At 40.8% G+C, this 15,813-nt stretch overlaps 1 protein-coding gene across 1 annotated transcript; it reads right to left on the bottom strand.

Annotated features, from left to right (window-relative positions):
- Positions 1-9,403: 9,403 nt before the first annotated feature.
- LOC120314577 (olfactory receptor 10C1-like) lies at positions 9,404-12,298 on the bottom strand. Its single transcript, XM_039357825.1, has 2 exons — positions 12,161-12,298; positions 9,404-11,088 (listed from the first exon to the last, which is right to left on the bottom strand). The coding sequence occupies exon 2, from the start codon at positions 11,070-11,072 to the stop codon at positions 10,098-10,100; it is 975 nt and encodes a 324-aa protein (XP_039213759.1). The 5' UTR covers positions 11,073-11,088; positions 12,161-12,298; the 3' UTR covers positions 9,404-10,097.
- Positions 12,299-15,813: the final 3,515 nt, after the last annotated feature.

Here is a 15,813-nt window from a genome sequence, read left to right as displayed (position 1 = left end):
ATCTATAAGAAGACAACCAGAATAATTGGATAGAAAAGAAATATTATATTGATATGATTATTATTTTTAGAAATATTGGGAAAAATATATATTTAATTGTTATCTATCAAAACAATAAGAATTGTATTAACTCAATGTTTGCAAAAGAGGATATTTTGGGAAAAGAGGAAATCAACTAAAACCATTATGTGGATTATGAATTATAGAAATCAATTGTTAGTGACTGTTTTACAAATGTAAACCCAGACAACACACTGTTCACCAATTATTGTGATTTATATTTTTTAAAAAAAAAATAATAATAAAATATATTACAAAAAAAGATATGATAACTATACTTTTTATCTTTTTGCTGCTGTTGAAGGCTATTCAAAGTATGATACTTCATCCTACATGGAATACATTAACTAATTTGATATTAATTTCAAATTAAAAGTTTTTTCCTACTGTTGAGTTAAAAATTAAGTTGCACTTCTCATATATATATCATATTTCCCAAAAGTAAACCCTACCCAAAAATAAGCCCTAGCTTGATTTTTTGGGGTGGACCTAATATAAGCCCTACCCAAAAATATGCCCTAGTTTTGGGGCAAGGAACACTAGGGTGGGGGTGGGGAGTAGAACTTCCCCACTTACCTTACAGCTAGGCCTCTCCTTGCTTGCTCCTTGTGGCATCTTCTGCAGCCAGGCCTGCATTTTGCAGTCAGAGGCCTTTTCAGAAGGCCACTGCAGTCAAGAACCGAGCTGGCTGCAGAGGCCTTCTGGAAAGGCCTAACTGTGAAATGCAGGCCAGAATGCAGCTGCAGAATGAAGCTGTTCCTTCACCCAGAAGAAGTGGACCGGCTGGAGGTGAGTATAAAAGACATCCCCTGAAAATAAGACCTTAGAGACAAAAAAAAAAATAAAATCCAGTCTTATTTTTGGGAAAACTCAGTAGTATATAATGCATGATTTATGACTTTTGTTTTCCTTCCTTCCCTCTCTCATTTTTCTTTCCTTCCCTCCCTCTTCGTTGGGAGAGGGAGGGAAGGAGGAAGAAACCAAGAGGGAGGGAAGGAAAGGAAGTTCCAGCCAGGAGAGTCTTGCCAGCCCGGCTGCCTAGGAACAGAAGAGCGCAAAGCCAAGGAGAAGAAGGTGGCGGTTTCCTTCCAAAGGGGGCACCTTTTCTCCACCCCTTCCCTGGGTTTGTGGGGAATTTCTCATCACCAACACTGATAGGGGCTCCTTCGAGCCCGCCGCAAGCTTTCTTGCCCCCTTTGCTTCTCCCCCCTCCCCTGCTTTCATGAGGATTGTGGTACCCTTGGGAAGCTGATCGTGCTTTGAAGTTTAGGAGAGGAGGAGGAGTCCCTTCCTCCTTCCCTCCCTCTTGCGTCAGCTGGTGCAAGTTTGGGGGGTCACCAGGTGACGGGCACAGGAGTTGGGTGCTGCGGCGGCCTCCCCTTCACTGACCTGCGTGCACGAGAAGAAGTCAATCTGGTTGCTGCACAATGAGTCTCTGAGGAGGGCGGGGCCTTGCTCTGTGCCTGCGCTCTTCATGCGCCCCCTGCAGGGCACATTTGGTAGAGTTCATGCAGACTGCCACCAAGCAGCATATTTTCCACAAACAAGTGAGGTGGAGCGGAGGGGGGAGGGAGAGAAGGCGGTTGACAAGCCCTTCCTAAGACCATCGGAAATATGTGTTTTCTGATGGTCTTAGGCGACCCCTGTGAAAGGCTTGTGCAACCCACAGGTTGAGAACCATTGCTCTACACCATAGAGCAGGATAGAAAAAATATAGTATCTGACAAGCCTGATTTTCAGTCTTAGGCTTATGTCGTGACTGCAGAAGACCTTTTTCATTTTGAAGAATGCTGCTCAAGCTTTCTGTATCCCTGTCTTTACTTCAATGGTTATGTCCCAGCTTTCATGTAAATTAGAACTGAGGTGCATGATCCTTTCAACTTTTTCTAGTGGTATTCCTTCTGAATTTATTGGTGGTAAATTAATGGGTTGTTTGCTGACAACCATGATCTTGGTTTCTGAGGTGTTAAGCTTCAAGCTGTATTTTTCAGATATTTCTGTGACTCTGTTGATGAGGAGCTGAAGGTCTTCATGCTTACTGGCAAGCAGAACTGTATCGTCAGCATATCTTAAGTTGTTGATCCAAACACCGTTTACTTTGATGCCAGCATCGATGTTCTCCAGTGTCTTGTTGAAGATTGATTCAGAGTAGATATTCAACAACAGTGGAGACAGAATACATCCCTGTCTGACCCCTCTTCTTATTTCTGCATCAGCTGAGTATTTTTGGCCTAGTCTCACATTTGCTACCTGATGCCAATACAGATTCTTTATTATTTGGATGTCTTTGTCATCTAGTCCCACTTGTTTCAGGATTTCTAATAGTTTGCTGTGTCTTATTTTATCAAAAGCTTTTTCGAAATCAATGAAGCACATGCAAACACTGTGATTGATATCTCTACAACTCTGTACAAGAACCTGAATGCTGAACAGCGCATCTTGTGTACCAAGATTGTTTCTGAAACCAAATTGTGTTACCTAGACGCTCTTCAATTTTGTTGTATATTCTTGTGTGAATTATTCTCAGGAATATTTTCAGAGCATGACTCATTAAGCTTATTGTTCTGTATCTGGTACACTTCTTTGCATTTATTTTTGGGGGGATTGTCACAAAGGTTGATTTTAACCAATCATTTGATATCTTTCCTGTTTCATATATCTGATTGAAGAGCTGCAGTAAAAAATTCTTCCTATTGTCTTCCAGCAATTTCAAAATTTCTACTGGGATATCATCAGGTCCTGTGGCTTTTCTTGTTTTTGCTATTTTTATTGCATGTTCAACCTCTTCCATAGTGATATTTAGTCCAGTTGTTATACTTCCCATATCTATATCATCCCTAGTGTCCTCAAAAAGTTCTTCAATATATTCCTTCCATTTTTTTAGTTTTTCATCCTTATCTAAGATAATTTTCCCTTGTTTGTCAACTAAGTTGTTGGTTTTCTTTTTGTAGAGGCCTGCTGCTTCTTTCACTTTTTTGTGTAAATTAAAATTATCATGTATATGTTCTGTCTCTTCTATTTGGGGCATACTATCTGTTGTGTCCTGGGCCTGATGAGGCAACTCAGCAGGCCCAGGAATGTTGCAAATGGTCCCGGGCAACCTAAAAGCTGCCCGGGACCAAACTGGCTGGCACATGCGCAAGGCGCGAAGAAAGAGGGATTCCGACTGGCAGGACTGCCTGGGGGTTGGAAAACTATAAAAGGCCTGCGTGCCTGTTTTCAGAGTGAGTGGAGTGGAGTTAGTAGCAATAAAGGAATTTGATTCCAACATGTGTTGTGCTTCAATGACTCGAATCCCGAAACACAAAAGTGGTGACGAAGGTGGGATCACTGCAAGGAAAAGGGCAGTAAGAAGAGGATAAGCCTCATCTGAAGAGCCTGAAGCCTGGGAATCAGCATCCAGCTCTGCACTCACCTGCCAGTGCAGCATTGCTGGAGGTGAGCTTGGCAAACAGGCCCTTCCCATCAACAAAGGCTTGCAGCAAGGCATTCGAAGCAGAAGATGTCACAGATAGGACGTCTGTCAGAGTTCGACTTCTCTCACCCAGAGCGCTGGAACTCTTATGTGGTCTGGGTAGAAAATTACCTAAGGTTAACCAGGTTCGGGAAGACAGCCTGAAAGCAGCAACCCTGCTATGTGTCTGCAGTCAGGACACCTTCGATGTGGCTGAAAACCTGGTAGCCCCTGCACTGCTGGAGTCTGCCACCTACACAGACTTTAAAAACATGCTGAAGGATCACTTCCATCCCAAGCTTTCTGTGATTGCGTGGAGGCATGCTTTTGAGCATAGAGACCAGAAGCCAGGCGAGTCTGCTGCTGAGTTCATCGCTGTCTTGAGACAAGCTGACAGGCCTTGTGAATTCAAGGATCTGGAAGAACGCTTATGAGACCACTTCGTCTGCAGCCTGAGAAGCAGAGAGCTAAAGCAAAAAATCTTTGCTAAAGTGAAGTCACCTTCCAAGATGTCTTACGTGAAGTTGCAGCTGAAGAAGCAGCAGGCAGCGCTGTGAAGGCTTTGTGGCTCGCCAGAAACGCTCAAGCAATCGCGACCATCCATCAAGACCCGGATCCTGAAGAGGAGGTGGACAGACTTCACCAGCCGGTGGTAAGAAGACTGCGAGAGAAACCAGACAAGGCCCCAGTGGCCCTTCAGTGTCTCAGTTGCGGAGGACGCTACAAGCGCACGGACTGCCGGTTCTACTCCGCCATTTGCTGGGCATGTGGTAAGCAAGGCCACATTGCCACCGTTTGGGTTGCCAGCAGGTGCAACCTCGGGAAGAATTCCTTTGGAAAGGTACCAGGGTCCCCAGCCAACATAGGGTTTCTGCGCGTTGCATAGAAGCATCTTGCAAACAAGGACACACAAGCCCCTTTAAAAAAAAACTTTGCATTGATGTACAATTACAAGAGATTCCCTTATCAATGGAGCTGGACACTGGGTCCGCTCTATCAATTATTTCATACAATACCTTTAAAAGGATTTGCTGCAGTAGTGGCCGTCGAGTCAAACTCAGGCCATTGAACTTAATTCTTACTGACTTTCAAAATTCAAAGGTCAATGTGCTTGGAGAAGCCACACTCAAAGTACAGTGTAAGGTTTTCCAAGGCTTCTTAGATGTGGTGGTTGTTGGGGGTGATCGTACAAGTCTAATTGGACTTGATTAGTTTGAGGCCCTGGAAATCCAGGTGACTGGCCTGAATAGTCTGCAAACTCAAGGAATTGCAGAAGTCTGCAGAGAGTTTGTGGATGTGTTTAGTTCAGAGCTTGGTTCATACAAGGGGCCTCCCATTGCCTTGCGATTAAACCCAAATGTCACACCTATTAGGATTAAGCCTAGAAGGGTGCCCTTCACCCTCAAGGGCAAGATTGATGCTGAACTGGACAAGCTGCTCCAGCAGGGCATCTTGGAACCTGTGGACTCAAGTCCATGGGAAAACCCAATTGTGACACCTTTAAAGGCTAACAAGGAAGTCCGAATTTGCGCAGACTATAAGTGTACTTTGAACACAGTTTTGCAAGAGCATGCATATCCTGTACCAGTAGTGAGTCATATTCTGGCCTCCCTCAAAGGGGGAAAACTGTTTGCAAAACTTGATTTAGTGCAGGCCTATCAACAGCTACCTGTTGATGAGGCAACTGCTGAGGCCCAAACAATAGTGACCCATAGGGGTGCTTTTAAGGTAAAAAGATTACAATTTGGGGTGAATGTTGTGCCTGGCATATTTCAGAGCTTCATGGAGTGCACTCTCAGGGGTATTCCAGGTGTTTGCCCCTACTTCGATGACGTCCTCATCACAGGGGAGTCATCACAGAATTTGGCTGATAGATTAAGGACTGTGTTGCTGAGGTTCTGTCAAGTGGGCCTCAAATTAAAAAAAGACAAATGCAAAATTGATGTTACTTCCACAGAATTTTTAGGTTTTAAAATAGATGCTCAAGGCATCCACCTTGCAAAATCTAAATTGAAGGCCATTCAGGAGGCCCCAAGTCCTAAGTCCAAAAGCGAGCTTCAGGCTTTCTTGGGACCTCTTAACTTCTATCATGCTTTTCTTCCCCATAAGGCTGCAGTGGCTGAGCCGCTACCCCAGCTCTTAGACAAGGAAGCTCCATGGCAGTGGACTAAAGTCCATGACAGGCGTTTTAAGGAGGTCAAAGCCTTGCTCTCATCAAATGCGGTATTAGCCCATTTTAATGAGAACTGTCTGCATGCATCGCTTGTGACGCATCCCCTTATGGGGTGGGTGCAGTACTCAGTCACCTAAAGGCTGATGGGACACAAGTCCCTGTGGCTTACTATTCAAGGACTCTGTCATCTACAGAGTATAATTACGCTCAGATTGACAGAGAAGCCTTGGCCATAGTGGCTGGCATAAAGAAATTCCATGATTTCTTATACGGCCATCACTTCACGGTCTATACTGACCACAAGCCTTTGTTGGGATTGTTTACAACAACCAAACAAACCCCTCACATTATTTCTCGACGTATGCTGATGTGGTCCATCTTCCTGTCAGCATATGACTACACACTCATTCACAAACCTGGCAAAGAAATGGGCCATGCAGATGGCCTCAGTAGGCTACCTCTCACTCAAATAGAGGCAGATCCTGACCCTGCTATTAATATTCTTTCTATTCAGGAACTACCAGAATCTCCCCTCAATGCTAGGAATGTGGCTGCAGAAACTGCCACAGATCACATGCTTACACACGTGCTGACGTGGGGGTTGTCAGGATGGCCTGACACATGTCCAGATGCTACATTTCAGAGCTTCTGGCAAAGGAGGCACGAACTGTCTACCTTTAATGGGTGTTTATTATGGGAGAGTAGAGTAGTTATTCCAGCCTCCCTGAGGTCTAGAGTCTTGTTCTCTCTGCATGAGGACATCTGGGCATTGTGCGCATGAAAGCGCTTGCATGCAGCCATCTTTCGTGGCCTGGGCTTGATAAAGCTATCGAGGCCCAGGTGTATGGGTGCCAGGTGTGCCAACAATCATGGCCAGAAATGCCTCAGGCTCCTGTACACATGTGGGAGGAGACACAAAACCCTTGGTCAAGGGTACATGTGGATTATGCTGGGCCCTTTCAGGGGCAATTCTTCCTTATCCTTGTGGGTAGCCATTCCAAGTGGCTAGAAGTTGTACCTGTCTCCTCCACTACTACTACCAGGATCATCCAGGTGTTAAGAGGAATCTTCTCAACCCACAGGCTTCCTGATGTTCTCGTTTCTGACAATGGTCCTCAATTTACTTCTTGTGAGTTCCAGGCTTTCCTGCAGGCCAACTTGATACGACACGCCACATCAGCTCCCTTCCACTCTTCCACCAATGGGCAAGCTGAAAGAATGGTGCATACCACCAAAGACACTCTCAAAAGACTAATGCATGGCAGCTGGCATCACAGGTTAGCAGATTTCTTTCTTGCACACCACACCATACCTTGCACTACCACTGGGAAGAGCCCAGCTGAACTACACTGGGGCCGCTGCCTCAAAACAAAGTTAGACAGACTGCATCCAGACCGGGTGGCATCACAGGTATCACAGCCGCGGGCTCCTTGGAGACTCCAGCTGGGCAATCTGGTCTGGGTGAGGAACTATGGTCCTGGACATCTCTGGGTCTCTGCTGTCATCTGTAAGATCTCAGGACCGCTATCATATGAAGTGACCTTGGGAGACAGCTGCGTCCTTCAGCATCGCATCGACCAACTGCGCTGGCAGTTGTCCCCTGGCATTGCCGCCCCTGCCTCTGCTTTTTGGGGGGAGGGGGGGAGGGGGCCCAGGAATTTGGTCACACTTCAGGTCAACCTTCTAAGACATAATCTCACTGTTCCTGAGAATTGCCGCAGGTCACTAGGGATTCCCCAGGATGCAAAGGCATCCTCACGATTCAGCTATTATGCCGAATGGGAGTCCAGCTCATCAGCAATTGCTCTGAATAGAAAGTCATCCCAAGGGGTGGCTGGCGCATCCGCAAGAGCTCTAGACAGGAATTCTCCTGAGAAGGGGTTTGCCATAGAGGTGGCTCCTGACTCTGGCACCTCGGCCACAGGGGACTGGGACTATTGGGGCACTCTTGCAACACAAGTCACATCCGAGACAGGTCATGGGCTCGAGGGACTAAGTTCCCAGGAGCAATCCAGGGTAGTTGGGAAGTCATCAGCTCCATCAGTGGGTTGGGGGATTCCCTCGCCATCAAGGGGACCTGGAGAGAGCCCAGATAACTTAACTAACATGTCTCAACAGAGGTCACCTGCAACTTATGAATATCAAAGTCCTGGTCTAGCAAGCCCACCAGACGGGCTGATAGGCCAGGCACCCTTAGGTACAAGTCCTGGTCTGCCTAGCCGGGCAGGTGAGCTAACAGGCCAGGCACCCTCCCTGACCTTGTGTAGGTCACAACGGGCTAAGGTCCCTCCTAAGCATCTAGGTAAATATGTGAGGTTCCTGTCAGTACAAAGGGACCTTGATGTATGGAACAAGGTAATGGAACCTACGCTGGTAGAAGATAGATACATTTAGTCTACACTAAAGGGTGGTGGGTTGTTAGATAATCTTTTTTTATTGAAAAGTTTTATACAAGTTTTTAACAATATCCCCCCTAGAATAACCCCCTCCCTCCCCCCTCACTTCCCAGAGCTGGTTAGAGGGTTACAAATAAACAAGCAAATTCTAAATAAACTTATCCAACTATATAAATAATAAAATCAATAATGTACTTTAACTCGAATACAAAAAAAATAACAATATAAGCATTTCCAAATTGAAAACTAAAAATTATTCATAATCTACATAATATTTTTTAAACCCATATCAGCTCTAACCCATATTTACTCTACATGTAATTTATCCATCTTCTCCTTGCTGGGGTGTATATTTCTTTTAAACAACCATTCATCCATAATAAACACAAAATTTTCCCTCCAATATAACCTAACCAACAAACTTACATTTGATAAACTTGGCTCTTTGCTTTTTACCCCTAAGAAAATCTATTAATACCCTCCTACTTAAGAAGTTTCAGCAAACCATTCATCTTAATCACTAAAATTCTCACCAACAGAGATCATTAGAATTTAAATTCTTTTACACATTTACCCATAATACCTCATAATTATTTTTCACTTTAAATTAAGAATTTATAATCTTATTATTTTATAAGAATGTTGTCTACGTCTGAGCAGAAATATTATTTCCTCTTTTTATTACTTTTTTTAGTATTATTAATGTGAACAATTGGAATTGTGTGTGTTCTATCTAGGGGCGAGGGGTGTTGTGTCCTGGGCCTGATGAAGCAACTCAGCAGGCCCAGAAATATTGCAAATGGTCCTGGGCAACCTAAAAGCTGCCTGGGACCAGACTGGCTGGCGCTGGAGTTCTGCGCATGCGCAAGGCGCGAAGAAAGAGGGATTCCGATTGGCGGGACTGCCTGGGGGTTGGAAAACTATAAAAGGCCTGTGTGCCTGTTTGCAGAATGAGTGAAGTGGAGTTACTAGCAATAAAGGAGTTTGATTCCAACATGTGTTGTGCTTCGATGCCTCTAATCCCAAAACACAAAACTATCCTTAAACTGGGATCCAGATTCATTCCCTTCAATTACTTTGGTGCAAAGTGCAACTCTAGCTCTCCAGGGTCTCCTTCCTAGGATCTCAGAAACAAAGTCCACTATTTTTCCTCCTATACCTAATCCCATCAGACTTGAGTAGACATTGCTGCATTAAAACAAAGAATTCTTAATTCTGCAGAGCGAGAAGAAACACAGCATTTTTTTTTCTTGCTATCATTTTTCACACAAGTGAAGAGTCTGTTTTGGGGGGGGGTTAGGGGGGTCAACAAAATGATGATCCATTGGCTGCTAAAGAAATTGACTGACTAGTTTGTCACCAGACCAAGTAGAGACTGTGGATTCACACTTGCAACTTCCACAAAGGAGGCCCACAAGAAATTTGTAACAGTGTAACTTAGCAAAAAAAAAATAATCACAGATTCACAATAATAATCATAGAGTTTAATGAAGAATTCTTTATCTCTTATAGATATTTTTAGATAAATCCTCATATGTAATGGAGAAAGAATCAATGTAAAGGGACCAATGTTTTCATTTATTAGAGATCAAACCAAATTTTTTTAAAAAATTCATAATAATTATACTAGATTTTTTAAATTTTGTACCATTTAACAACTGCTCTCCTGTGAGCTTCTTTCACCTCCCTGTTTCGTAAACTGTATATCGGGGTTGAACAAAGGAGTCAGGACTGTATAAAACAGAGACAAGACTTTGTTAATATTTTGCAGGCCATCTGTTTTAGAATACATCCCATCAGAATCTTCATTTCTCGAATTAGAATTAAACGCTAACAAAATTCACTTAGGTATGCCATTCACCCTGCTTTGGCTGCATCAAGTGAGGAGGACATAATTATGGCAAAATTCTTTAATGTCCCTAATACAGTTTTAGAGAAATCCATCAATGTGATTATATTCTTGAGAAGCACAAATCTTCATTCCATTGAGGAATAATATAAATAATAAAAATGTTCATGCTAGATTATGGTGGTACATCCTTCCAATTGTACACAATTTAGCAACCACTTTTTTAAGGGCCTCTTTCACCTCCCTGTTTCGTAGGCTGTATATCAGGGGATTGAACAAAGGGGTCAGGATTGTATAAAACAGAGACAACACTTTGTTAATATTACGCAGGCCATCTGTTTTGGGCAAAATGTAAACAATCATTAAGGTGCTATAGAAAATGGACACCACCATGAGGTGTGAGGAGCAGGTTGTAAAAGCCTTTTTCCTCCCACTCACAGATGACATTCTCATTATAGTGGAAATAATGTAACTATATGATAACAAGGTTAAGAAGAAAGGAGGCAAGATACATACAACAGATATCAAAATAGTGACAAGTTCAATCAAGCGGGTATCACTGCATGCTAGCTTTAATATTGGATTCAATTCACAAAAGAAATGATTGATCTCACTGGGGCCACAGAACTTTAACTGACACATTAAATATAAAACTATGCCCATAACAAGTAAACCATTTATCCATGATCCAGCTATAAGTTGGATGCACACTCTACTGTTCATTAGTATTGTGTAATGCAGTGGTTTACAGATTGCTACATATCTATCATAGGACATTGCTGCTAGGAGGCAACATTCTGAAGATCCAAAAAGACCAAAAAGATAATGTTGCATTATGCAGCCGGTGACAGAAATTGTTCTCCGCCCACCATACAAAACATTGATCAGCATCATTGGAAGGATGTTGGAACTGTAGCAGATCTCCAGGCAAGAGAGATTACTCAGGAAGTAATACATGGGGGTGTGAAGATGAGGATCAGCAACAATCAGCAAAATAATGAGGATATTCCCAGTCATAGTAGCAACATAGATAAGTAAGAAGAGGCAGAAGAGCGGAACCTGCAGACTGCAAAGTCCTACAAATCCTACCAAATGGAATTCCATGATATCTGTTAAGTTTCTTTGTTCCCTTTTTTCCATATTTACTAGCTCATATCTGTAAAGAAAATACAACATTCATTTTACATTTTCAAAGTGTTACCCATTTCTTATGAACAAGGGACATATTTGTAAAGCAAATGTCAAACAATAGATTCATGGCTAAGGTGAGTGTAAGTAATTTTTCATGAACAATTCCATAGCTATAAAGCACAACTACTGTCCAGTTTTGGAACACTTGAGAAATAATCACTTGAAGACCAGAGGATGAATGTAAATAAGTAAAAGAAAGATCATCTATTGTTCTTAGACATTTCCAGATTGTTTGTGGAAATTCCTAGATGCATGCCCATATAATGGGTGATGGCATCTAAAATAATCATCATGAACATACAGTATTTCATTGGTAAAATTTTAGCCTTCGTAGATGTTCACAATTTCAACTATAATAAGTCACTAACATGCTCTCTCCATTTTCTTCCTGTTTTTATATGGATTTAAAAGCAGTATGTGAGTGCATGCGTGTATGTGTGTATGAAGAGAGGGAGAGAAAGAGAGAGATGATAGATAATTACACTCTTAAGATAGGGCATAAATCAAAGATAGAAAATCAAACACCCAACTTCACACTTAGATATTTACAATATATGAGAGAAGACTTGCTGAATTCAGTATAATTTAATTTTTGATAGATATGCATAGAACTTATTAACTTCATTCCGAGTATTGACTATCTTCTGCATTAACTACAACTATGGAATAGGATAAATAATTAATTATTTCAGTTCATATATTATAAAGTTATCAAAAGTTAATCATTGCTTATATCAATTTTCCAAATGTCAGTTTCAAATAATTAAACAGTTTTTTCATCTGAGATTAATCACTTTTTTTCATATTTGAAAGACACATTTAAAAACATTAAAAATAAACCATACAAAGACTTCTTAAAATCCAAGAAATTGGTATTTATTGTACCAAGCTGAAATGCCTTTTAACATAAGGCATAGTTGGCTTGAACTATGAACAAAGACACTGCTAAGGTTTTTTATGTCATGTTAGTTGGATCTGTGAAAATTTATCACACTTTTACTTACTATTCTAAATGGGGGGAGGGGGGAATAGCTTACCTTTAAAAGCAGCTTCTCTGTGTAGTGAGCAGCTTTACGACTTCTATCACTATCAATGCCAAAGTCAAAATAATATTAAAAAATCTTTTCTAATCAATATCATTAAATCTGCCTGAATAATTAATCTAAATCCTGATTGTACATTGTTTCTCTGAAACTGCATCATCCTTATTTGGCATTTATTTATAAAACAGCATATAAACTGTACTGTACATTAGTCTTTTGTTTTCCTCAGGGAAGATAACATCTCTCCAGATGCCAGTGCCAAATGAAATTGTAGAATCACAACTATATTGAGTGTATAACACCAATTTATTAAAAGCAATTAATTCCCCATCCTAAAGATTAGCAAAATTCTTTGGCAATCCATTCATTTCTTCTGTACTATTTAATATTATGAAATGAGGTTCAGAAGATATTAATTTCCCAATTCTGCTTACTTTCCTGAAAACCTCTCATCTAATGTCTAACATGGGTCTCTACATCGTTTTTTGTTTTTGTTTTTGTAGATCAGCCAAGATTAACTAGATATTACCATTTGCTTCTATAGAAAAATTCTTATTGTTTTTTTTGGGAAAATTTGATCCATATTTTTCATTTTGATCTAAGTTTCCACAAACTTCATATTTATCAATGAACTGAGGTAGTGTTTTCTTCCTATCTCTCTGTAGGAAAAGCATGACATCGTTTGCAATAGAAATACAAAATTAGAAATTTCTAATTCCATTTCACAGCTTTATCTTGCAAATTAAGTGGTACAAAGAGGAGAAAATTTGACTTCCGGTGGATCAAGCAGTGACGATGGCAGCTTTTCACAAAGCTGCCCATTCCTGGGTCGTGTAAAAGCCGGCGGGACTTTGACAATCAGCTGTCCCGAGGCTTGAATCTCTTCCCTGGGAGAAAGGGAAGAGAAGAGCCGCTCAGGTAGAGGAAAGAGCTCCCCTGGATCCCCATAATTTTGGGGATCGGAGGGTAGAGCTCCCTCGGAGCCTGAGCCAACTCCGCACTCCAGGACGTCTTTGTCCCGAAGTTCTGGGATGAAGCATAGCACTGCTCCCACATCTGCTTTTTTCGGAGGCTTGTAAATACTTAAATGCAGACGGAGCAGACCAGGAGAAAGTGGATTTAAGATTGATTGTGACTTTAACTCCTGCAAGCATCTTCTCCCCCTTTTATTGTTTACTTTCCCTTTTGAAGAAAGGGAAAGTGAAAGGCAAAATGGCGACTGTCTTTTTGTTTGATTTTGCAATAAAGTTAAAAGTTGGATACAGTTCATGTTTTAAATATAGAGGCAAGAATTTTGTTCCCTTTTTTCTCTTTTTCTTTTTATTACTATTTAAAGAACTGTGATATTATAGAGGCAAGAATTTTGCTCCTTTGAATTTAACAGAATGGCTTTAAAACGTTTGGTCTCTGTCCCTAAAGCTTCTATCTCCTCCCCAATGATTCAACCTGCTTCTCAGTCTAAACCAAAATCACCCCCACCCTCCCCTCCTCCTGCAATTTCTCTTAAAGACTTACAAGAGACTTTAAAAATGAATGCTTTGGATATTAAAGAGGAGGTAAAAGATCTTATAATTGCAGAGGGGGCTATTACAGAAAAACTATTGGAGAAAAAAAATAAGCAGGTCAGAAATGATATACTATTTGCGTTTCAAGGTCTTGCTCTGCATATTGAAAGGATTGATGATAAAATCGAGGAGATTACTGAAAATGCAGCAAGACTGGAATTTAGAATGGAGGAAGTGGAGAATAAGATAGAAATTACACAGGATGAACAAACTATCTCACAATACAGATTAATGAAGTTTGTACTGCGTATCAGGGGACTGAAAAAAAATTCCCAGGAAGATTAAAAGATGTTTATTGTTAACGATATTGCTTTTAACCTTGGATGGAGACCAGAAGTAGTTGGGAATGAGATAGAAAAAATCTTCAGAGTTAACTCACGGGTTGCCAGACAGAGAAACCTACCAAGAGATGTGGTTATTTACTTTTCCAGAAGATCTATTCACAATGAAATTATACAGGCTTTTTATAAACAGAGGTTTCAAATTGCAGCTCAAGATGTGATAATTTTAAAAGAAATACCTCCAAAAATCTTAAGAGGTATAAAAGACTTTACCTTTCTGTCTGATGAGTTAAAACGTCATCAAATTCAGTTTAGATGGGAGATTCCAAGAGGAATAGCAATGAATTATGATGGAACACGTTACAGATTAATTACAGTTTCAAAGGCAAGAGATTTTTATCACTCTATTCTAAAGGCAAGACCGTCTTCACCTCCAAAAACAAGGATAATTGAAGAGCCTGTTATGGCAGGAGCCTCCTCATTGATGGTCATGGAACAAGTGGTGTTGCCTGTACAGAATCTTGAGATAAAAGATCAAAGGATGACACAAGCTGCCCACAAACATAAAGAAAAAGAGCAGCAGCAGAAGAGTGGTGATAAAGTAGAAGGAACGGTTACTATAGAGCCTGTGGGAGGGGCAAGACCTAAAAGATCTTCGACAGTTGATCTTCAGGCTATGCTTCAGAGGCTTCAGGCCGGTGTAGATGGCCAAGTTCTTGACCTGGAATGTTAATGGTTTAAATTCATCACAGAAATGGAGAAAGGTCTTCCACTATTTGAAACAACATAACAATGACTTGATATGTTTGCAAGAGACTCTTCAAAGGACTCAAAATATCTGACAAATTCTCATCTGGGATCACATTTTATAGCTCCAGCTCCAGGGAAAAAAGGGGATGCTGTAATTTATGTGAACAAAAATTTATCGGCTAAATTAACTGAGAAAGAAAGAAAGATATATCTTTGTGGAATTATTGCTACAAGGCAAGAAAGTTCTTATTGTTGGATTATATGTCCCTAATCAACAACAGAAGCAATTCTATAAGCTTTTGCATGGGAAGATATCTCAGTTGGATTATAAATCTGTAATTTTGATGGGTGACTGGAATGGAGTTTTGGATATAACTATAGATAAAAAGAGCTCTTCTAAAAATTTCATTCAAACTAAATTACCCAAAACTTTTTTTTATTTGAAAGAAGAGTTGGAACTTATTGACATTTGGTGAGAGAGGAATACAAGTGATAGAGATTTCACCATTTATTCGGATAGACATCAGTTATTTTCAAGGATTGACTTCTTTTTGATTACTAGTGATTTTCTTTCTAGGGTGAGGAAGGTAAAAATCTTTCCCGGGACTTTGTCAGACCATAGTCCGGTGTGGATGCAGCTACATTTGGAAGATGGGAACAGAAGACCCTGGAGACTGAATGAGAATTTGTTTACTTGGGAAGAGTTTGTACAAAAATGTAAAGAGTATTTAAAGGAGTTTTTTGCTTTAAATATGAATAAGGGTACATCGATGTCCATGGTCTGGGATGCCAGTAAGGCGTATATGAGGGGAATTTTGATTCATTTAAATAAAGTTTTTAGGGTAAAAGGTTACAAAGACGTAGGGAAATAGAAGATGAGATTAAACTAAAAGAAGAAGTGCTTGCTCTTAACCCAACTGACAATAACTTAAAGGTTTCTATAAAGATGCTTAGGGAACAATTTAATATGTTGATGGCAGATCAGGTGGCTACCAATCTGCATTATATGAGACATAATACTTTTTGTAATGCGAATAAGCCTGGGAGGTGG

Source organism: Crotalus tigris, unplaced genomic scaffold (genome assembly GCF_016545835.1).
Source record: "Crotalus tigris isolate CLP2741 ecotype Arizona unplaced genomic scaffold, ASM1654583v1 scf7180000018954.1357295, whole genome shotgun sequence".
Taxonomy (NCBI): Eukaryota; Metazoa; Chordata; class Lepidosauria; order Squamata; family Viperidae; genus Crotalus; species Crotalus tigris.
Note: the sequence above shows the minus strand (reverse complement) of the source record. Positions and strands in the feature narration are given on the sequence as shown.